Source organism: Acinonyx jubatus, chromosome E2 (assembly GCF_027475565.1).
Source record: "Acinonyx jubatus isolate Ajub_Pintada_27869175 chromosome E2, VMU_Ajub_asm_v1.0, whole genome shotgun sequence".
NCBI classification, from domain to species: Eukaryota; Metazoa; Chordata; class Mammalia; order Carnivora; family Felidae; genus Acinonyx; species Acinonyx jubatus.
Window position 1 is genome coordinate 57594300 of NC_069396.1, and position 22764 is coordinate 57617063.

Here is a 22764-nt window from a genome sequence, read left to right on the forward strand (position 1 = left end):
CTGCCTAGGCCCAGAGGCGTGGGGAACAGGGAAACACTGTGGCCAGACGTCTTAGAGATTCAAGAATCCAGGACTCCAGTTCCCTCACCCTTTGGTCCCCAAGCCCACCCACCTCCCACCCACACCCTTAAATAAATAAGTATAAATAAGGCACAGATGTCCCCCCCTCTTCTGCCCAGGTCTCCTGAAGGGACCGTCTCTAATTAGGGGGAGAAGAAGAGGGGGGTATCTCCTGACCTCCATGCCCCTAGTCCCCAAATAAATAAATAAATAAGATGTGGCATCGAAGGATGTTGGCGGTTCTGTGTAGCTGGTCACAACCGAGTCTTCAGCAGCAGCAAGCCCCGCACGGCCCAGTCAAGGGTCAGGTGCAACCCCCCAAGAATGGCATGGGCTGCCCTGATGCCTCCCCAGGCGGAGGCTGGGGGGGCCAGTGGGGGAGCTGGTGGGTCTGGGGGTGCTTGGGGTAAGGCCAGGCGGGACATCTGTTGGGAGAAGACAGAAGGTTAGCAATGGGTGGGGGTGCAGTGGGGGTCCCGGGAAGGGCCGTTTGGAACCTGGGAGTCCAGGCTGCATGTTTCCAGAGGGTCTTTAACCTGCAGGGTAGGGTTTCTGGGTGGGGAGTTCTCAACATGTTGGGTTCAGAAAGTGGAGGCTGGGGCCAAAAGGTGGAGGTCTCAAAGCTGGAGAGAGCCAAGCTCAGGGGATTGAGGGGTGAAGTCTATAGAGTCAGGGCTGGGATCCTGATGCTAGGTGAGCGCTGGGGGCTGTAGGCTCAAGTCTGGGGTCAGGTCCAAGATCTTGGGGCTGGTGTCTTACATGTGGGGCCTCTAGGATCCAAGCTCAGGGACTCGTGGGTGAGGGCTGGGGTCTCAGAACTGGGAGCTGGAATTTGAGGTCCAGGGTCTTTGTGGTCAGGCCTAGGAACGGGCAACTAAAGTTTTCTGATCTCAGGTTCTTGGGTCTCAGGTTTTGGCGGTCAGGGTTTGGGGGTCTTAAGGTCTCACAACCAGCATCTGAGGTCTTAGAGACTCAGAGCTCAGGATCTGGGGTCGTCTCATCCGAGATCTCAGGATCTAGCCTCTTGAGGTCTGGAGTTTGCAGAGTCAGGGTCTCCAGGCTGGCTTTGGGTCAGGGTCTGGGAACTCAAGGGGGCTGGGGGTCTCCGAGCAGGCCTGGAGTCTGGGGTCCCAGGGTCTCAGATTTCAAGTCTAGGTATGGGGCCTGGGAGCTGCAAGGTCGTACCAGGAGCTGCAGCCGGCGCAGCAGTCTGTCCAGCCGGGCCTGCAGGGCACCCAGCTCCGGCTCCAGGGTCCGCAAGGAAGGGCCGCCCGCCCGCCGCAGCCACTGCACGTGCCGCAGGTAGGAGAACAGGTCTGCCCGCAGCCGCGTCAGCACACCTGGGAGCTAGGAGGCAGGGCATGGGGGGCATCACGGAACACCTGCCACACGCCTGCTCTGGCCCCCAGCCCCCCCCCTTGCACCCTGGCCACCGCCCAGCTCTCACCTCTGCCCCCTCTTCCCCTTCCCCTCCCCTTACCTGTAGGGCTCCCAGCGCCCCTGCACTCATGGCCAAGGTGGGAAGAGAGTCCAGGTTGTGGTCTCCGTCGGCTGGAAATTTGTCTCTCTGTGGGGAAAAAGAAGCCTTGAGGGGGACCCTGCCCAGCTCCAAGGGTCCCCCCATCCTGCAAACAGGCCCCAGACTCCCCCCTCCCGCTGTTTCCCTGCGAGCCCAGAAGCCCTCCACACTCCGGGTCCCTGTTCCAGCCCAGCCCCCGGCAGGCTCTCCCACCAGCTGAGCAGCAAGCTGTCGAGTGTCCGCCAGGAGAGAGCGGGTCAGGAGGACGGCGCTGTCCAGCTCGGCCCGAGGGTCTGGGGAGGCCCGTGGGGGGCCCGGCGGTGGCCCCGGGGCAGCAGCTCTATCCGGCCACAGGCTCAGAGCGACCAGGACCAGGCAGCAAACACCTGGGGGCGGGAGAAGGCAGAGAGAGCTCAGACCGGACTGGTGGGTCCGGGGGAGGAGGGACTGGGGGTCCCGAGTCCCGGGGTGGCGCGCCCAGGGCAGGTCGCAGGCCCGGGGCGGGCTGCCCTCTCCCTCTCCCGCTCTGGCTGCCCCGCCCGTCGGAGCAGACGCGGCCCGGGGCGGGTAGACGGGCCGGGCGTCTCCCGTCCGCCCCCGGACGCCGGAATCTGGGCCCCGGGGCGGGGCATGAGGGGGGAGGCACAGGCCAGGACCTGCCCCCTCCCCGGGCCTCGGGAGCCCGAGCCGGACTGAGAGCGGGGCAAGGAGACCGGGACAGGAACCCGGAGGCCCAGACCCCTGCCCAGGGGGACCGCGGAAGGCCGGGCCGTGGTGCCGGGGATGCCCCCGGGGCACACCTGGGCGGAGGGACGCAGAGACGGGGGCGCAGCGGGGACGCGGGAGGCGGACAGGGACCCGGCGGCGGCGCGCTCCCCGGGGGCTCCGGCCCGCTGGTTCTCCGGCAGCCCATCCCCCAGCCGCCCCGCCCACCCCCGCGCCCGCCAGCCAATCAGCGCCCCCCGGGCCGCCCCGCTCCCGCATCACACCCCCAGCCCGCCCCCCGGGCCCTCCCCGGCTGCTGTCTGTCCGTCGGTCCGCATCTGTCTGGCTCTCCCGTTCCTGTCTGCACCACTGTCTCTCTTTCTCTCCTCCCCCTGCCTGGGTGGTCGGCGTTCGGGACTTGCGCTCACCTCCTCGGGCTCTCTGCCTCAGTTTCCCTCCCGGAGCCCTTCTGTCGGGATGCCCGGGTGTCTGCCGACTCCCAGGGCGTCCCGCGCTCTTGGGGGTCACCTCCCGGCATTTGTCTGTCTCTGTCTGTATGTCTTCATGTCTCTCGCGCTGCCCTGTCTCCGCGTCTCAAATCCGTCCTCCTGTCTCTGCCCGTCTCTGCTCCCGGCCTCCTGCTGCTTTCTCTGAATCTCCTTTCCTGTCCTCCGTCTCTGCCTCCCCACGGCTCCCTCGCTCTCCTCTGTCTCTCTCTGTCCGATTCCGCTGTGTCTGTCTGCTCCCCACCCTCCTCGCCGCGGTCCCTCCCTCCTCCCTTCCTGTCCCCCCCCCCCCCAACCCTATGAACTTGAACCAACTTACTGTTCATGTCCCCACAGGGCAGGGATTCCCCAGGGCAGGGGGCAGGGAGCTGGGGGCCTTTAACCCTTCCCTGTCCGCTGCCGGGGGGGGGAGCCCTGGGGGTCAGCTGGGCCTCGGCCTGGGGAGGGGAGGCATGTGCGTGTGAGCAGCGAGGGCCGTGGCAGTGAGGGAGTGTGGACGCCTGGGGGGTTATATAGGGGGCCAGGGCGGGCGGGCGGGGGGCAGGCGGCAGGGGAGGGCGGCCTGACACATCCTGACTCACCCTCCCTGCCTGCCTTTTCCATTCAGACGGAGCCGGCTGCCTCGCAGGGCTCACGCTGCCTTGCTCAGAGGAGGGCACGGAAGGAAAAGTTGGAAAAGTTGAAAAGAGAAAGGGGGGGGGTGGTCGGAGAGGGGCTGGTGAGGTCATTGGCGTCCCCTCCCTCCACCTCCTCGGCCGGCCGCCGCAGGGGCAGACACACACGGCGCACAGGGCTGGGGCCCGGCTGCGGGCAGCGGGCAGGGGTCCACGGGACCAGGACTGGCACTGAGGGACACGGAGAGCTGGGGATGGGGCCACAAGACGCAGGATGGGGAGGCAGAGCGACCCCGTGGGACGAGGAATGGAGAAAGAGAAGGGGACGGAGTTTGGAGACCCAAGCAAGGAGACAGAGACACTTGGAGAGATGGGGACATTGGGGCAGAGATAGATCCTCTGAAAGGCAGAGATAGAGAGACGGAGACACTAAGGAGATACACTGCAGTCGCAGAGAGACCCCAGGAGGAAGAGGGACAAAGTTGCAGTCATAGAGGGGAGGCAGGTTGCAGAAGAGATACAGAGAAAACAGAGGAGCAGGTGACAGAGCTGAAAGGCCCCAAGAGGCAGACAGGCAGGGGGACAGACGTGCTCAGAGAGACAGAGGTGCTGAACATTGAGGACAGAGAGGGGCAGAGCCTTTCCCCAGGAGACAGGTAGGGATGTGAAGGTGGGGAGAGAAGCAGAGACGGAAAGGAGGTGCGGTACCCCTCTGTGCCTCAGTTTCCTCACCCGTGAAATGGGGGTGACCGAGTACCCATCCTACCCCCCAAACGCCGGGGTAAGAATGACTTCACCCATGCAAAGCGCGCAGTCAGCTCTCAGGAAATATGAACCATTGTCATTCTCTTTCTTGATTCTTATTAACACATGCGGGGAGACCCAGAGGAAGGAGGGTGGAGATGTCGCGTGAGCAGAGGAGGCAGGGAAGGTTACAGAACTGCAGAGAGAGTGGCTCAGCCAGGGAGAGGAGCTGGCGACGGGGCACGGGGACCTCTGCAGAGAGATGGCGGTGCGGAGAGGCAGTGGCGCCAGAGGGGCAGAGGCACACAGACGGGGGAACGGCAGCGTGGACATGGTACCCGGAGGAGGGCCAGGCACTTGGGCAGAGCCCGTGAGGGAACAGGTCCAGAGCTCCATTCCCAGGAGCATTCCCCCCCACCCCCCCCCCCACCCAGGACAGAAGCCACAGGGAAAGACAAAGTGACGAGGCTTTCCAAAGGCCCCCCAGCAGACTCCCTCTAGGCCCTGTGCTGAGCTGGCAGGGGGGGCTCTGGGGATGAATGGAGGCTAGAGTTCTCCCCCTCCCACCCCCCACCATGGGAGGGGGGGGACGACGGCTCTCTTCCCCAGGGAGGTGAGGTCACAGCCCCCCCATGGTGGGACATGACCTCATGGCTCAGGTAAGAGCTCTCTCTCCCTTGGTCTGTCATGGCCACCCCTTCCAGGGCCCCCCAGGGGCCCTGCCCGGCCCCCGTTCCCGCAGGGACCCAGGCCTCTGACCACTGGGTCTCCGCCCCTCAGGGGGCCTGTTTCCGGCTGAGTCAGCGTGGGGGGCCCAAGGCTGCGTCAGTGAGGGGAGAACTGACGTAGCCCCCCCCCCAGACCGGCGGGGCCAGCCAAGGTGACTCAGGCCACCAGCCTGGGGGATGGACTGGCCTGAGGGGATAGGGACTGGGCCGGGGCCAGTCTGGGAGCAACAAAAGGGATCTCGAAATGGCAGCCCCTTCCACCTACAGGGAACCAGACCCCCTTCTTCAACCCAGGGGTCTGGACCCCCAGTCCCTCCTCCCTCAGACCCAGGAGTCCTTCCCCCAGCCCCTCCTCCCTCAGACCCAGGAGTCCAGGCCCCCAGCCCCTCCTCCTTCAGATCCAGGAGTCTAGACCTCCATCTCCTCCTCCCTCAGACCCAGGAGTCCAGGCCCCCAGCCCCTCCTCCTTCAGATCCAGGAGTCTAGACCTCCATCTCCTCCTCCCTCAGACCCAGGAGTCCAGGCCCCCAGCCCCTCCTCCCTCAGACCCAGGAGTCCAGGCCCCCAGCCCCTCCTCCCTCAGACCCAGGAGTCTAGACCTCCATCTCCTCCTCCCTCAGACCCAGGAGTCCAGGCCCCCAGCCCCTCCTCTTTCAGATCCAGGAGTCTAGACCCCCAGCCCCTCCTCCCTCAGACCCAGGAGTCCAGGCCCCCAGCCCCTCCTCCCTCAGACCCAGGAGTCTAGACCTCCATCTCCTCCTCCCTCAGACCCAGGAGTCCAGGCCCCCAGCCCCTCCTCCTTCAGATCCAGGAGTCTAGACCTCCATCTCCTCCTCCCTCAGACCCAGGAGTCCAGGCCCCCAGCCCCTCCTCCCTCAGACCCAGGAGTCCAGGCCCCCAGCCCCTCCTCCCTCAGACCCAGGAGTCTAGACCTCCATCTCCTCCTCCCTCAGACCCAGGAGTCCAGGCCCCCAGCCCCTCCTCCTTCAGATCCAGGAGTCTAGACCTCCATCTCCTCCTCCCTCAGACCCAGGAGTCCTGGCCCCCAGCCCCTCCTCCCTCAGACCCTATGCCCAGTGTCCAGGCCCCAAACCCTGGCTTCCAGGTAGAGAAAAAGGTGTTGCCTTTTGTAATTTGGAGAATACGCTACGGAAAAGGTCAGGAGTCTGGGGCTAGGTCAGTGGTGCGTGGCTGGGGCCAGTCCGCCCGCCCCACCCCCAGTGTCGCCTTGGCCATCACCCAGGACTCTGGGGTCATGTTTGCCCATCTTTCATCCTTCCCGGCTGCAGGAGGCTGAGGGAGATGTGGTGGGCGCAGGACAGGAGGGCGAGGGCAGGGGGAACTCTCCAGACTCCTGGGTCTTCCCCAGGGTGAGGGGTGCTCCAGCGACTTCCACTACAAGGACAGTAAGAAGGAAGGGGTGGGGTGCAGACACTGAGAGGCAGGCCTTGGGGAGGTGACAAGACGAAAGGACAAGCGGGAACAGAGACTGTAGCACAAACCCCCAGAGTGACAAACAATGATGTAAAACAATGGGATCTAGGGACACAGGAAGAAACAAACTCAGAGATCAGGGGAGACCCAGTGTGTGAGGCTCTGGTGGGGGGGGTCACAATCTTGGGGGAAGGTACCACTGGGATACTAGCAGGGAGCCGGGGGTCCTTGCGTGTGCCGACCCCCTGGGCGAGGCGGGGCTGGCTGGTGTGAGGTCAGCAGGTCCGAGGCTGTGTGTGTCCGTCTGTCTGTCCCTGGGGGGTCCTGTCTGGCCTCTGGGGGGTGACGGGGCAGGCGGGCCGCAGAAGCAGCCCAAACCTGTCATTAGCGGTGAGGGCCGTGACGGCGGGGGCCCCCCCAGTCCCAAGCCGCGGTCCAGGGCCCTGGCAGCCCCGCCCCCCACCCCCTCCTTGATCCCTGAGGAATCCCGGGAATTGCGAAGTGGGTCCAGATGATGTTGACACAGGAAATGGTCATCAGCTGCTGGCCTCAGCTCCACAACCCCTATGACCCCCCACCCCCGGCCCCCTGCTGAGCCCCCTCTAACCTGTGTCATCTCTGACGGAGGCAGCCCAGGGCCACTCAGCTCCCACCAGGATGTTTACAGGAGATGCGCAGGGCAGGGGGTCAGCCTCACAGGGCTTCCAGAGAAATGGGATCTGGGCTTCTGGACAGTTGCCCTCAGAGGAGTCCTGGCCTCCTCCTCCCCCGTCAGACCCAGGAGTCCAGACTCCCAGCCCCTCCTCCCTCAGACCCAGGAGTCCAGACTCCCAGCCCCCTCCTCCCTCAGACCCAGGAGCCCAGGCCCCCAGCCCCCTCCTCCCTCAGACCCTGGAGTCCAGACCCCCAGCCCCCTCCTCTCTCAGACCCAGGAGTCCAGGCCCCCAGCCTCTCCTCCCTAAGACCTAGGATCAGGCCCTCAACTCTTCCTCCCTCAGACCCAGGAGTCCAGACCCCTAGCCCCTCCTCCCTCGGAGACTAGACTCCCAGCCCCTCCTCCCTCAGACCCAGGAGCCCAGGCTCCCAGCCCCCTCCTCCCTCAGACCCTGGAGTCCAGACCCCAGACTCCTCCTCCCTCAGACCCAGGAATCAGGCCCCCAGCCCCTCCTCCCTCAGACCCAGGAATCAGGCCCCCAGCCCCTCCTCCCTCAGACCCTGGAGTCCTGGCCCCCATACCCTTCCTCCCTCAGACCCAGGAGTCCTGCCCCCCAGCCCCTCCTCCCTCAGATCCAGGAATCCTGACCCCCCAGCCCCCTCCGCCCTCAGACCCAGGAATCAGGCCCCCAGCCCTTCCTACTTCAGACCCAGGCCCCCAGCCCCTCCTCCCTCAGACCCAGGAGTCCTGCCCCCCAGCCCCTCCTCTCTCAGACTCAGAAATCCAGGCCCCAAAGCTAAACTGCCCCAGGAGGCCCCTCCTCACTGCCCTGCAAAGCTGACTGGAAGTTCACCTGAGAGAACTAAGGATCACAGTCCCAACCCAGCTCCCCAGTTGGGCTCCTCCTCCTTACTGAGGGGAACCAAATGGGAAGCTTGACGACCTCCACATGGACTCCTTTCCCCATTTGTAGGTGGATTGAGGCCTAGGGAGAAGCCAGCCTCAGGGCCCTCACATCCCTAAGGCCCCCTACACATGCCCCATACTTTCTCCACCGGGAGGCCCGGAGTGCCTTTGGGACAAGGGGACTCCTGAGCAAGTGCTCTGCCCCCCCCCCCGACCAACCCCCATTTTCCCCTTGTCCTCCTAGGCCATCTCGTTGTTGGGGGGGCCTCCCTAACAATGGGGCTCAGGGAGCCACAGGCCCCTGCCCCTGGTTGCTAGGGGGAAGACCCCAGGCTATGAGCTGCCCGGCAGGTATCGCATCAGGTTACTAAGTGGAGGGATTCCCTGGCAGGAAGGTCCCCCAGGCCCTACCCCGTGGAGTCCCCTGGTTCACAGGGAGCAGACGTCTTACACCGCCACTGCCTCCTCTTTCTGCCACGGAGGCTCAATTTCATGCCCAGGCCCCCACCCCCACCCCACGGCCCTTCCCACCTGGTTGCTAAGGAAGCAGCTTCTTAACAAGCAGGCGCGACCAGGCCAGTGTGACCCCCTCTTCCTTCTTCCCCATGTCAAGGGGGCTCCCTGGCAACAGAACTTAGAACCTTGAAAGCTGGGTGGGCAGTGGGCGGGGCCCAGCTGGTTGCTGGGGTGATGGCCTTCAAGGTCTGTCCCCACAGAGGCCCCAGGGGTCTAGGGAGGCGACATGGTGGGCTCTGGGATCCCAGCTTTGAGCCTCTTCCTGCTGATGCAGGGCTCAGTAGGTGAGGGGGCCAAAGACAGGGTCAGAGTGCTGAGCAGGGAGCCTCCTCAGCCTTCATACCGCAGCCCCCAACACCAACCATTTTCCTTCACAGATGGGAATGGAATCCAGGGATTCTTCTACCCATGGAGTGAGCAGTGGATGAAACCCGGGTCCTCCAAGGACAGGGAGCCAGACTAGACTCCTGGGTCTAAAGGGAGTAGGGACTGGGGGACTGATCCCCAGTCTGAGGGAGGAGGGGCTGGGAGCAGGACTCCTGGGTCTGAGGGAGGAGGGACTGGGGGAAGGACTCTTGGTTCTGAGGGAGGAGGGCTAGGGGTCTGGACTCCTGGGTCTGAGGGAGGAGGGGCTGGGGGCAGGACTCCTAGGTCTGAGGGAGGAGGGGCTGGGGTCTGGACTCCTGGGTCTGAGGGAGGAGGGGCTGGGGGCAGGACTCCTAGGTCTGAGGGAGGAGGGGCTGGGGTCTGGACTCCTGGGTCTGAGGGAAGAGGGGCTGAGGGTCTGGACTCCTGGGTCTGAGGGAGGAGGGCCTGGGGGGGGGGGGTGGTCAGGACTCCTGGGTCTGAGGGAGGCGGCGCTGGGGGCAGGACTCCTGTGTCCCGCAGAGTAAGCACCAGGCAGACAATCCCAGAGCCTGCCTTTGGGACTGCGGTGTTCTGAGGCTCTGGGCGGACTCTGTGGCATAGCTGACACGTGTGGTTGGTCCCAAGGCTGTGAGGGAGATGTGTGGGACCGGGAGAGCTGTGGGGGCCAGGCGGCCATCGAAAACCCCAATCTCTGTCTGCGTCTCCGATGCTGCTACCGGGACGGGGTCTGCTACCACCAGCGCCCAGACGGTGAGTGCCTGGCAGCAGGGTCCTGGGGCTGTGGCGGAGACCCCCCCCTCCCCCCGCCCCGGTTTCAAAGCTGCCTCCTCTGTGCAGAGATGATGCGGAGGAAGCACATGTGGGCGCTGGGCTGGACGTGTGGGGGCCTCCTCTTCCTGATCTGCAGCATCTGCCTGTTCTGGCAAGTGGGGCTGGGATTCGGGGTGGGACCCACATCCCCCGAGGGGCAGGCGGAAGGTCGAGGCTGAGTGTCCGTCCTCCCCGCCAGGTGGGCCAAGCGCCGGGATATGCTGAACCTTCCAGGCTTCTTAAAGGGCAAATGTGACCTGTCGAAGACCGAGTCTCTGTTGTCCAAGGACCGGGGGAATCTGAGCGACAAGAAGGGGTCCGCGGGCAGCATGCGGGCCTCCCTTCCCCTGGAGGGGAACCTGGACACATCAGGGGCCACCGAAGGGGAAGGGACGACAGAAGGGGGTGAAGAGACGGAAGGGGGAGAGGATGATGATTAGGGGCACTCCTGGCAGGACCCCTCAATACAGATCTAGCATATGGACCTGTGGTACCTTTTCTAAGTATCATGGGAGCAGGAGATGGTCGAGCTCTGGGGCAGGGAGTGAGCGTGTGTGTGTGTGCTCGAGTGTGTGCGTGATCGTGGGGGGGGGGGGTTGAGGGGGGGGCTGGGGGGGGAGTGGGTAAGCAGGGGGTGGCCTGGGCTGAGGCTGCAGGGCTGAGGGGTGCCCGAACTGGGCTGGGGTGGTATCCTGCCGCCATGAAAATGTGGTCCTCAGCTCTCCTGCGGGAGCATCACGGACTGTCAGCCTCTGCCTGCTGCCTACCCTTGGGATCCTGTCCCCAAGCATGTGCCTGGCTTCCCATCAGTGCCTGAGCATGGGAGGGGCCCCTGCTGGACCCGGGCTGTCTCCAGTGGACAACTTTACTCTCAGACTCTCCACAGGCCAGACAGACATTTTCGAGGAAGTGCAGACAGTTGAAGACTCATCCTGACCAGCCCTCCCCCCAATCTCAGGTGTCACCAACTACCCTCCATACATGCTTCCTCCCAATAGATATTTTGCAAGTCTAATTTGTCCCTCTGCGTGCTTCTCGGAGGACCTCCCAAACCACCAGAGGGGCCTGGGCTGAGGGAGGTGTGGACTGAGGGAGGGGGCATCTGTGCTCAAGATCCTGGCCCCACTCTCCCATCGCCCTCTGTGGGGGGTCGGTGTGAAGCTGGCTACAAGGTCCCCAAGGGCATGGGCAGCTCCTCTGGGGGTGTGGCCCGGCCCCAGGGCTGTCCCTCTCCCAGACAGACACACAGTGTTAGGAGGCAGAGCCATTTATGGGGGGGGGGGGGGGGAGGCAATGGGGGAGGACAGATAGGCATCCTGGTGGCCAAATGATTTTGGGCACAGCTGCACATCCTGGTCCAGTGCCAACAGGTGGGGCCATGGGTTCGTCTGCAGGAGGAAGGGAAGGGTTAGTGGCTATTCGGGACCCCTCCCAGTATCCATGCATCTGCTGGGCCCCCCACCCAGCAGCCTGAGGGTGCAGGGGAAGGGAGCCCCTTCTTGCTGCTTTAGCCCCAGGGAGCTCACACACCTTCTCCTTTGTTCCTTCATCTCCCTCCAGGCCCCCCTTCGAGGCAGCACCTGTGGGCCTTTAACTCTCCGGAGCCCAGTGGTGCCAGGTAGAGAATGAGTGACAGGAAAGTGAGAGAGGAGAGACAGAGACGTGTAGAGGGAAAGATGGGCACAGAGACCGAGACAAAGAGACACAGGAGACAGGGACAGAGACAGGGACACAGGGACAGAGAAAAAGAGAGATTGACAGAGAAAGAAAACAACAAGAGGGGATAAATAACAGAATGGTAGTGGCTCTGTCTGTCCACTCAACGGATTTTGGCTCCAGAGGGAGAAGGGAGTGACCCAGGGCCAGAATCTTCAGGTCCCTGTGTTACAATTACAGTTCTCTGTCCTTCATGCACTGGAAACACTTCACCCTGCCCACTAAGGAGTCCTGTGTTTGAACAGGCCTGTCTTCCTTCTAACAGGGGCCTTCGCACCAGTCAGCTTGGCCCATGTTTCTGGCAGGCAGGCGGCTCCAGCCGGAGATCCATCCAGATGTATTAGACTTTGGGGCAAGGTAAAGGATTTTCAGGGGTAATTTTAACCACTGGTGAGTATTTCTGTATTATATGCCAAATTTTGTGTTAGCTGATGCTTCAGCTATGCAAACATCTTCTATTTTTCTTTCTTTCTTTCTTTCTTTCTTTCTTTCTTTCTTTCTTTCTTTCTCTTCCTTCCTTCCTTCCTTCCTTCCCTCCCTCCCTCCCTTCTTCCTTCCTTCCCTCCCTCCCTCCCTCCCTCCTTTCTTTCTTTCTTTCTTTCTTTCTTTCTTTCTTTTCTTTCTTTCTTTCTTTCTTTCTTTCTTTCTTTCTTTCTTTCTTTCTTTCAGTAGGCTCCAAGCCCAACATAGAGCCCAGAGCAGGGCTTGAACTCATAACCCTGAGATCAAGACCTGAGCAGAGATCAAGAGTCAGACGCTTAAACAACTGAGCCACCCAGGCACCTCGCATACATCTTTTCTTAAACCGGTCTCCTCATCTGAACTACAGAACACAGCAGATGACTGGAGTGACTATTTTCTGAATTCTCACAAAGAAGGGTATATAACTAGTATCATTCTGAATACATAGGAGAAAAGTTAATTCCTCACATACAAAGAAGGTCTTAGGACATCAGGATTTCACTCTTTTATGGAAACCCATTTGAGAAAGTGATTCAGTCACTCATCCATTCATTGTTCTACCTAGCCATCCACTCATCGATCCAACCATCCATTCTCTCATCTATCTACCTACCTATCTGCCCAAACTATCCATCCAACCACCCATTCACCTATCTACCAGTTCATCAATCTAACCATATCCATCCATCCACCCCTTCGTCTATGCACACATCCACCCAACAACCCATCCATCCACCCATCCACCCATCCATCCATCCATCCATCCATCCAACAACCCATCCAACCATCCACCTACCCGCTCATCAACCTCTGATTTCCCGAGTTTACTTTTTGCTAGGACATGCTAAGAATGAAGACACTAGAGACCCAAGCCTTACCGTCAAGATGTTGCCTGCCCAGCGGGAGAGATAGTACCAGCACACCGATACAACAAGACAGATATAAGAGATAACAGGGGTAACTCAGACAACATGAAGACCCAAAGAACGGCAGCAAGATTGAGATGGGCCGTAATGAACACATGGGAAGTTTTCTGTGTGGAGTACAGACAGCAAGGGCACTCCTGCTATAAGGGAAAGCATGAACAGAGGTCAATTGACATGAGGGAGCCTGGTGTCCATGCACGGAGGGGTGCCATAACTGCAAAGAAGGCAGGGGATGCGGGGCTGAAACTTGTGGGGCCCACATGCAGTGAGTGGCTAAGATTTTCTCAGAGGGCAACAGGGAGCCATAGCAGGTGTTTGAGCAAAGCTGGAGAGTGTGTGTTTAGGAAAGGAGATAAAAGGTAGAGGAGAGAGAAAAGGGAAGGAAAGAGCAGTAGAGGCTTCCCTGCATCTCACACTCCTCCTGGTGTTCTTACTCTTTCCCTCTTTTTCAGAAGAATCCCAGCTGTGTGCCCTCGGGCAAGAGGCGGCACCTTTCTGGGCCTCAATGTCCCCTACTGGGATGGGGATGATACTAGTAGTGATGGCAGAGACCCAGTTACACAGAGAGGATTAAATGGGACCTGGTGCTGCTGGGGGCTGGGGTGCAGAGCAGGGTCTCCAAGTGTGGGGGTGAGGTAACAGATATCCCTGGACCTCATCTGGGGGGCAGGGTCTCCTTGTGTCTTCCAAGTCCACTGTCATGCCTTGCTGTCTGAGCCTCCACCCTCTAGGCCTTGCTACTCTCCTTTCTAACCTTGACCCCTGTGTTTCCTCCCCATTGTCTCCCTCCATCTCCATCCCCCCATCTTTCCCATTCTTTCCACTTCTATCCCCACCATCTCTCTCCAGCACTCCCCCCCCCCCCCCGCCCTGGCCCTGTCTCTCCAGCTCTTCCCCCCCCACCCCCCCCACCCCCCGTCTCTCCAGCTCTCCCCCGTCTCTCCACCTCCCTCTCCCCGCCTCCCCCGTCACTCTTCCTGTCTCTCCCCTGTCTCTCCAGCTCTCTCCAACTCTCCCTGCCGCCCCACTCGCCGCCCCGCCCCTCACCTCGGCCTCACTCGGTGCCGGCGCCCGCCGCCCCGGGCCCGGCCTCGAGCGTGGCGAGCTGCAGGCGCACGCGGCGGGAGCTGGCGGCGGGCGGCGGGGGCGTGCGGGCGGCACGGCGCGCTCCCCGGGAGCCGGGCGCGGCGCGCGGGCCGGAGGAGGAGGCCGGGGCGGACCAACGGCGGGAGAGCTTGCGCGCGAGGCGGGCGAGAGCCGAGGGCCGCAGGCCGTAGTCGCGCTCCAGCTCCTGGCGCGAGATCTCGATGTTGCCGGTGTACCAGAGGATCCAGCCGAGCAGGCTCAGGAAGACGAGCAGCGCTCCCGAGTAGATGAGCAGGTCGCCGAAGTCGCGGCCGCGCACCTGCAGCTGCGCGAACACGCCGGTCAGCAGCGCCGCCATGCCCGCCACGTCCAGCGCCACGGCCAGCAGCAGCGCCATCCGGCAGCGGCCCAGGCCGGACGCAGGCCCTGGCGCGGCGGCCGGCGGGGACGGTACACCGGGCGGGGGCCCCTGCGGGGCGCCCACCGCTGGCGCCGCGGCCATGGCCTTGCTCCGCCAAGCTGGCTCCCCCGGAGAGCGTTCCGGGGTGCGGCCGGGCCCGGGGCGGGGTCAGGGGACGGCGCCAGGTGTGCCCGGCGCCCTCCTGGTCACCTGAGCTGGCTGGGTGCAGACCGGCCCGGCTTGGGGGAACCCTGGCCGCGGTTTCTGAGCACGTCCCGGCCCTCAGAGGCCTGTGCTGGGGGACAGCCTGGCTCACAGATAAAGGTGGGAGGGGCCTTATTCACCCCCAAGGAGCATGAAGGATCAGGGTTGTCTAAAGAGGCAGCGTGGGGTGCTATGGGAGCCCCGACGTTGTTTCTGCTCAGTGCCTGTCACCGGGGCCCCCTGCGCACCAGCGCCCCACGGCTGGGCCAGGCGTGGAGGTGGTGGGGGGAGAGGAGGCGTCAAATACAAGAATCAGACAAGGCCCCTGGACCCCAGCAAGTTCCGGGAGGCAAAGAATCAGCAGTCAGGGTGCCCTAATGGAAGAAACATGGGCCCTACGGAGCTTTCTCTCACTCATTGCCTGTCTCCTGGGGCCTCTCGTGCCCCTGGGAATGAACCTAGAGGCACGAAGGTGGATGGTTCTCGCAGCCCTGTGGACACCAACCATTAGATCCTGGGCGCTCTGGTGCAGCGCTGGTGGTTATAGCGGTGAGCACAGCTGCCTTCCAGACTCTGGGCGCTCTGATGGGGGCAGCAGGCCGATACCCTGGTTCCCGTCTGCTCAGGAGGTTTTCCCTAGTGCCTCTGGACTGCCAGGACTCATTCGGGGTGAAGCCCAAAAGCATAGAGAGGGACCAGAGGAGGCTCCTGCCCTCAAGGAATTCCCAGAAATGATCACACACCAGGGTGCCATTAATAATGGGGTAGACCTAAGCCATTGCCATTCCTTTTAGTGAGCTGGGGTCCCCTGAGATCCTCACCACCACCAGCAAGCGCCAAGCCCCGTGCTGGTGAGGCTGAAGCCACAGATCTACATCAGGCAAAAAATAAACCTCCAGAAAGTTTAACGGGTGTGACAGTGGGCACACTGGAGAGGGGAGAACGGGAGAACGGGAGCGGGAGGCAGCAAGGCACGGAAAAGAGGCTGGGCCAACAGGTATGGACCCCCTAAAGGAACCAAGAGCTTTCCCACGCAAATCTCTTTTTCTCCAAGGAACTCGACCTTTAGAGGGAATCTATGCCCTCCTGGGGTGGCAGTCTGCGAGGAGATTCCGTCTAGCTTATCTCTAGACTCTAAACTCTAGACTCTAAACGGTTTAAGAGTTTATTTTTTTTATGTCTACTTATTGTTGAGACAGAGAAAGATCATGAACGAGGGAGGGTCAGAGAGAGGGAGACACAGAATCGGAAGCAGGCTCCAGGCTCTGAGCTGTCAGCACAGAGTCCGACGTGGGGCTCCAACTCACGGAGTGTGAGATCATGACCTGAGCCGAAGTCGGACGCTCAACCGACTGAGCCACCCAGGCGCCCCTAAGAGTTTATTTTAAAAGGACCTGAGGCCGGCAAACTGAGAGGTCTGTCGGGATTAGCTACAGAATTCCGAATGTGGCCGAATGGAAATCGAGGGTTTCCGAACAGACCCGAAAGGGCAAGCGCCAATAAGAGAAGGCCGCCACCCCGGGGGAAGAGCGTTTCCTGAGATTTCCGAAAACGGCCGAGCGGGCCTCCGGGCCTTCGTCGGGAATAGCCGAGAGGTTACGAAGAGCGGAAGGATCCGAAGACGCTGGAGCTGGCCTTAGGTAATTCACGCATTGGCACGTTCATTCATAAAACAAGTGCTTGTTGAGCGCCTATACTGTGCCAAGCGCTGGTGAGCAACCCCGGAGAGAAACCGCTGAGGAAAGGGACTTGGGGCCTCTCGAACTGGACCCACTCGGAAATCCAGCCGTGGAATTCCGAAAACACACGAAGGGCCCCCGGAACGGTGGCGCTCCGCCTCCGAGAACACGCCCTCGGGTCCCTGCCCAAAGAGTTCCGAAGGTCTTCGAGCGGCAGGAGACCAGCTGGCGGAAGAGGCCGAACATTTCCGAGCCGCCTCGGAGGCGGACGGAAGGAGGCGGGGAGAGGCGGGGGCGGTGCGAGCTCACGGAGGAAGCGGAAATGCGTGTTGGTATTAAAGGCGTCGCCCCGCCCCCTGCTTGCCTCTTTCCGTCTCCGGCTGCTGTAGGGAGCGGAGGTGAGGTTTGGCTTCTCCGTCGGCCCGCGTGGTCGCAGCACTTTTCCGCGGCCCTGGGTCTCTGCCTTTGCGTGGCCTCAGTCGCTGCGCCCCTTGTGTCCTTGGCTGTCCGCCCCCCCCCCCGACTCCACCGCTGGAAATCGCTGTGAATTCTCGAGTTCTCACCCCTGCATCCCCCACAGTTAGTCTCGGCCTCCCGAGTTCGGGCCGCCGCCTCAGGTCATCCAGCCCCGTCTGGCAAAGTGCCAGGTCGCTGTGTGCCCCTGGGGACCCCTATTCGCCCTGGTTCCCAGTCACACCCTGCCCCTGAGGCGCCGGTCCGGGACTCCCTTTGACTCCTGTCCCTGCCCCTTTTCCCGCAGCTGCCGCCATGTCCGCCCACCTGCAATGGATGGTCGTGCGGAACTGCTCCAGCTTCCTGATTAAGAGGAACAAGCAGACGTACAGCACCGTGAGTGGGGCTGGGACGCCGGGGTCTGAGGGGGGCACTCTCGCGGTCTCGGGGCCCCTTCCCTCCTCGCGACCCCGATGCGTTCTCCTTCCCAGGAGCCCAATAACCTGAAGGCTCGCAACTCCTTCCGCTACAACGGGCTGATTCACCGCAAGACTGTGGGCGTAGAGCCGGCGGCAGACGGCAAAGGGGTGGTGGTGGTGATGAAGCGGAGATCCGGTGAGCATTCGCCCTGGCTTGGCTCCGGGCTGCAGGCCCCTCTCGGGTCACAGCTGTAATGCTGTGGAATCGAGGATTCCCCAGATCCGTAGGGAAGCTGTGTGAGCATCCGTTAAGCGTAGCAGGATCTCATCCACACCAGGTGGTTCTAAGGGCTAAGTTGCAGGATTGCACGGTCGTGTGATGTTTTCAGGTTAAGTCCTTGAAGCATGTCGGGGAGGTAGATGTCCCCATTTCACAGGTGGGAAAACAGGCCAGCAGGTAAGAAGTGACAGGCTAGTTCTGCATGGGAAGCAGCAGTAGTGTGACGCCCATAAACTGCTCTGGGGCCTGGACAGGTGTCTTTAGCAGGTCACAGGGACAAAGCTTCTGAGGCTGGTAAAGGTTGAGTCGGTATTCCAGCTCCACCATCTTTGTTCTTGGGGAGGTGGGGAAGGGGGTTAGTTTAAGCGATCGGAATGAGGATTTCCCTGGGCTCTGAGTACGGCTGCTTTCTCTTTGGGTTTGCAGTCCAGCATGCTGTTCAGTGACAGCAGTGGCCACGGCCTGTAGGCTCTTGATGGGACTCCCTCCCACGCCAGAGGGGGATTACTGTCCCTTCTGAGGAGCACAGCACCCGAGCAAGAGGGAGCTTGGAACGAGCTTGTAGGGTTCCGGTACTCCCGAAAACCCTGTTCTGGTGCTCTGGGCCCTGAAAACTGTACTTTCTTCTCACATTGTTGGGTGGCCCCCCCCGGGCTGTCAAACTGGACTGACATGAGGAGGCAATGTTTCTGCTCTGAGGTCAGCAGCTTGGTCAAGGCCAGTGTTTAAAATCACTGGTGTGGTGCAGCGTCCTTGGTTTCTTGGGTGACCCCTTTTATTACAATCTTTTTTTTCGAGCCTGGAGTCTACCCAGGACCCCATTGTTCTACTTGAGATCCTAAACCTAGGCCTGCAGCTTTGTGGCACAAGAAAGGGGGTGCTTTCCTTTTGATCGTGGGTAGCGGGAGTCCTGGCTCTGCCTGTGCAGGCATGTGGGAGGGCAGGTGCTTGGCCCAGGGCTCTTCCTCACCTTGGCCTTACCTGGCCCCTTCGTGGCTTGCCAGCAACTCAGCCAAGACTCACGGATTGTCTCACACCCTTGTTCCAGACGGGGTAGCCTGGGCCCTGGGGGTAGGGCAGGAAGAGACCAGAGCTGTGGTGTCCAGAGCACTGGCTGCTTGGCCAGCATGGGGGTTGTGCCCGCAGGGCACAGGCAGATAGCCTGTGTTCACCTAACTGTGCTGTGTGCCTGTGACCTTGGATGAGAGTTCTCCTTCCAGTGCTTCTGCATTCCTTTGTCAAGTGAGTTGATGACTGTTAGGGACACGGGAGAAGACCCGTCAGGGTGCTCAGCTGGGCCTGGCCTGTGGCAGTACATGGGTGGATGGCGTTGGCACCCGTGTGTCCGTTGTGAGACCGCACCACCATTGCCTGGGAGGTCCTCTAAAGATCCAGACGACTGTCAGGCTGACCCCTGCCACCCTCTAGGCCAGCGAAAACCTGCCACCTCCTACGTGCGGACCACCATCAACAAGAACGCCCGGGCCACCCTCAGCAGCATCCGGCACATGATCCGCAAGAACAAGTACCGTCCAGACCTGCGCATGGTGAGTGGGGCTGCCAGAACTGAGGTGGGGCCTCTGCCGACCCCTCCTTGGGGGAGGGCTGGTCGGCTGAGCCCGTTCCTTGTCGCTCTAGGCCGCCATTCGCAGAGCCAGCGCCATCCTGCGCAGCCAGAAGCCGGTGATGGTGAAGAGGAGGCGCGCCCGCCCCACCAAGAGCTCCTGAGCACCTGTTTCCCCCTCCCAAGCAATAAAGATGTCAGCCACCTCGCCTGGGGCTCCGCGCCTGCGTGTGTGTGCCTGCTTGTGCAGGGTGTTCTTCGCCATAACACAGGTCACAGCATCCGGGGACCGGAGGGCCCAGGGTGGGGGCTGGTGGAGCCCAGGCCCAGGTCTTGCTGGTGATGTCCAGGCCAGTGTTCCTGCCCCTCAGGCTGGGGATTGGTACAGGGTCTTCCTTTTTCTTTTTTTTTAATGTGTATTTGTGAGACAGCAAGCAGGGGAGGGGCAGAGAGAGGTGAGAGCATCCCAAGCAGCCCGACCAGGGGCTCGAACTCCAGAACTGTGGGATCATGACCTGAGCCGCCTCGGTGCCCCTGGTACAAATTCTTACTCTGAACATCACAGGTGACTGTCCAATGCAGCAGATTAGAAAGTGGATGCTAAACACGTAAAGTTGACTATAGTCCTCACAGTCTCAGACTCTGTTGACACGGGACACAGCTTCAAGAAAGACTGGTGGAGCCTCAATCTCATGGATGAGGATTGGGGCCAAGGGTCGGCCCACTGTCATGTCCTGTTCATGTCCTGGTTCATGCCTCATGCATGTGTGGCCTGTGAACACGAGAGCACGTATGCTCTAGGGCTTTGTGGTCTCAGACTGGACAGTGGACCCTTCCTAGAGGGTGTCCAGATGGTTCCTGCCGGAAGCGGGTCCTGGGGCAGCTCCCAGCCCTCCTGGGAATTAAGCACCAGGCCCACGGGAGTGAAGGGTCCCAGGAGGGATGGGCAGAGCCCTGGCCATGGGGGCCAGGAGTGTGTCCATCTCTGCCTTGCCCGTCTGAAGCCAGAGTTGCTGGTCTTGGGCTCAGTGGTGGCTCCTGAGTGCTCAGCCCCCATAATGGGCAGGAGCCACCAGCTACGGGTGACCTTAGGTGTCCTGTTCGGGCTGGGAACCACACACAACCCCTTCACTGGGCCACGCCTTCTCTCCTATCCTGAGGAGCTAGAGTAGTTTCTGGTGGCTTCCACCCCTTGTCTCCTGGTGTTTAACAGCTGGTGATGGCTGCTAGGCATGGGACCTGGTTGCCTGGGTCCCACCAACATGTCAACCACTAGCTGTGTGGCTCTGGGCAAGTAACTGGACCTCTCTGTGCCTCCTGTCAGAACTGAGTGGGCTGGCGAGAAGAGGGCCTGCACAAGACAAGTGCTCAGTAGCAGTGGGTTTTTGGTCTTCCAGAAGCAAGTACAGCAAGAAGCAGGATGTGTTTGTGTGCAAATCTGTGTGTGTGTGTATATGCAGACACACGGGGAGTGGCTGTTTCTCCCAACAGCCGCAGTCACTCGACAAAGCAGGTGTCCTAGGCTCAGGTTGGGAAGGGGTCACATTGTCATTGCCCTGACCTGTTTCCTGCATACACACCCTGTGCCAGCCAGTATGCCACAGGTCAAGGATCCCACACAGGAGACCCCTGGTCTCTTACTATTCTGGAGACTATGTTATGGAACACCCCTGCTCCCTGTCTCCACTCCAGAGCCCTGCGGCCAAAGGCATCCTGCAGAGGCCCCCCTGTCTGCATCAGGGCAGGACCCCTGCCTCGAGGGGTGCCTTTGTGGGTGGGTCCCCTGGTGGCTCAATGCCTCAGTTTTCCCCATCTCTGAGAGAGAAGCATTTCAAGTGCCTGATTTCTTCAGGGGTCCACAAAGCAGAGATTGTGGTTTTGTTTGCTGCTGCGTCTCCAGCACTAGCTCAAAAGGTCTGCAGAATTGAGTTGAGGGTAGGACACACCCTTGGCTGCTGTCACAGGGTCACTCAACACGGGCTCGGCTGAGAGGCTGGCCTTAATCATACTATATTTCCATTAGCACTGGCATATCAGATACGTTGAGATATGTGTGTGTACATGTATGCATATACTAAACTTTCCTATGACCTTGTTCCCTCATCTGTGATGTCTACATCAACAGATCCTACTTCCTAAGGCTATTGAGAAGATATAGGGTGTAAAAAGCTTAGGAAGAGACCTGCCGTGTCATGCCCACAAATCATAATTGCATGAATGAATGTTTATTATTATAAATTATTTTGACCGGATGGACTCAGACCATCGGAGATGTCTTCCCATGTTTATAACTCTGCTTGCACGGGAAACCATGTGTGTTTTCCAGGGCACTTGTGAGCACACGTGCTGAATCCATACACCCCAATACCCTGTGGTTCCCAAGTTTGTGCTAGCGGCCGTGTGTGTTTGTGAATGTCATGACATCTGCAGCATTTCTGAACCAGGCTGTCCAGCAAATTTGTTGATTTCCCTTTGTTTCTCTTGTAGTCACTTGGCTGGAATAAAACCATCTATTCTTTTAAAGTCATGAAAATAACGTGCACGCACGTGGTTTGGAGGTGTGCAAATGGAAGAAGAGTATCCAGGGGCAAAGGGGCCCCAGCATCCCAGCCCCTGGCTCCACAACCTGTTTGTTGTGTGTTGTTCTTGGAAGTTATTGGAAACTCTTCACAAATACCCACGTGCATGCCCCGTGCATGTGTGGGGTTTGAGCAGCCTGCTGAGTTAGCCCTTACTGTATGTTCACCCCTGGCTCTGGGCTTTCAGCAACACCAGCAACTTTGTTTTAGCGTCTACATTTTTTCTTTTTTAAGGTTTGTTGATTTTGAGATAGCGAGTGCACACAGGTGCCTGTGCATGGGGGAGGGGCAGAGAGAGGAGAGAGAGAATCCCAAGCAGGCTCAGCACTGTCAGCTCCGAGACCAATGCGGGGCTCCATCTCACAGACTATGAGATGATGACCTGAGCCGAAGTCGGACGCTTAACTGACTGACCCACCCTGGTGTCCCTAGCATCTATATTTTGTATAGTATTTATGGGAGAGAGGCAGCAATCGGGGACACTTTTCATAATTTTTCTGTAAGTCCAGAACTGTTCTAAAAAGTAAAGTCTGTTAAAACAAAACAAAACAAAAAAAAAACAAGATAGTCTGTAACTCCCAGACTGGGAAAAATCCAAATGTTGGGTCAAAATCAAAGCACTAGTGAGGGCATGGGGGAATGGGCACCCTTATATTGCTAACAGAACGCAAACTGGGACAAACCCCACGGGGCACAATTTGGCAATATCTACAAATTACAAACGTAATTGTAACACTTTGGCCCAGTAACGTCATGTATAAGATTTGCTGTAAGGACATACTCCCTGTGTGCCACAAGGCCCATCTCCAAAGATTATTCGTTCCAGCGTCGTTGGTCAATCAATACAGGATGGGGTAAGTCATGGCGCATGTATGTGATGGGACACTAGGCAGCTAAGAGCAGGGAAGTGCTGATTTGGACAGACTTCCAAGACTTCTAGTTACGTTGAAAGAGCAAGGAGCGGCATGCGGTGTGCAGGACGCTGTGTGCTGTGGGAGAATAAAAGGATTAACAGGATTGTATATTTGACTGCCTGCGTTTGTGTAGAATCTCTCTAGAAAAATATACAAGCAGCTGCTAAGCAGCTGCTAACACTGGTTGTCCCCGATGAAGGGGGCCGTTGGGGAGATAGGAATTAGAGGGATCTGTTTCTTTGTAGAAACTTTTATCTAAAAAAAAAAAAAAATCAAGTCTTTGTTTTTTGAAAGAGTAACAATCACAAGGTATCCCAAGCTCTGCTTCCTTGAGGCAATTAATATTTGCAGGTTCTTTTTTTTTTTTAATTTTTTTTTTACATTTATTTATTTTTGAGAGAGACAGAGCACAAGGTGAGGGAGGGGCAGAGAGAGAGGGAGACACAGAATCAGAAGCAGGCTCCAGGCTCCGTCCAAACTGTCAGCATAGAGCCTGATGCGGGGCTCGAACCCGCG

The 22764-nt window shown here is 59.8% G+C and overlaps 4 protein-coding genes across 6 annotated transcripts; 2 read left to right on the forward strand and 2 right to left on the reverse strand.

The window, feature by feature from the left end:
* Window positions 1–143: 143 nt before the first annotated feature.
* Window positions 144–8380, reverse strand: IL11 (interleukin 11). 3 transcript variants are annotated; one of them, XM_027037396.2, is made up of 6 exons: window positions 8283–8380; window positions 6918–6928; window positions 1793–1965; window positions 1541–1627; window positions 1246–1407; window positions 148–485 (listed from the first exon to the last, which is right to left on the reverse strand). In XM_027037396.2, exons 1-6 carry the CDS (start codon window positions 8363–8365, stop codon window positions 315–317), a joined length of 687 nt encoding a protein of 228 aa, XP_026893197.1. In that variant the 5' UTR covers window positions 8366–8380; the 3' UTR covers window positions 148–314. The 3 variants fall into 3 exon arrangements, with proteins under 3 accessions (XP_053066646.1, XP_026893197.1, XP_053066645.1); XM_053210671.1 differs by lacking the exons at window positions 6918–6928; window positions 8283–8380 and adding an exon at window positions 2380–3033 and having other exon boundaries at window positions 144–485; XM_053210670.1 differs by lacking the exons at window positions 6918–6928; window positions 8283–8380 and adding an exon at window positions 3110–3286 and having other exon boundaries at window positions 159–485.
* A 158-nt stretch (window positions 8381–8538) lies between these two features.
* On the forward strand, window positions 8539–10048 carry TMEM190 (transmembrane protein 190). The gene is made up of 5 exons (XM_015079031.3): window positions 8539–8671; window positions 8765–8800; window positions 9381–9506; window positions 9594–9678; window positions 9766–10048. The coding sequence occupies exons 1-5, from the start codon at window positions 8614–8616 to the stop codon at window positions 10004–10006; spliced, it is 546 nt and encodes a 181-aa protein (XP_014934517.2). The 5' UTR covers window positions 8539–8613; the 3' UTR covers window positions 10007–10048.
* A 160-nt stretch (window positions 10049–10208) lies between these two features.
* Window positions 10209–14482, reverse strand: TMEM238 (transmembrane protein 238). The gene is made up of 2 exons (XM_027037405.2): window positions 13718–14482; window positions 10209–10954 (listed from the first exon to the last, which is right to left on the reverse strand). The coding sequence occupies exon 1, from the start codon at window positions 14256–14258 to the stop codon at window positions 13725–13727; it is 534 nt and encodes a 177-aa protein (XP_026893206.1). The 5' UTR covers window positions 14259–14482; the 3' UTR covers window positions 10209–10954; window positions 13718–13724.
* A 1886-nt stretch (window positions 14483–16368) lies between these two features.
* RPL28 (ribosomal protein L28) lies at window positions 16369–18964 on the forward strand. Its single transcript, XM_027037408.2, has 5 exons — window positions 16369–16437; window positions 16800–16888; window positions 16984–17107; window positions 18620–18738; window positions 18830–18964. Exons 2-5 carry the CDS (start codon window positions 16808–16810, stop codon window positions 18917–18919), a joined length of 414 nt encoding a protein of 137 aa, XP_026893209.2. The 5' UTR covers window positions 16369–16437; window positions 16800–16807; the 3' UTR covers window positions 18920–18964.
* The last annotated feature ends 3800 nt before the right edge of the window (window positions 18965–22764 follow it).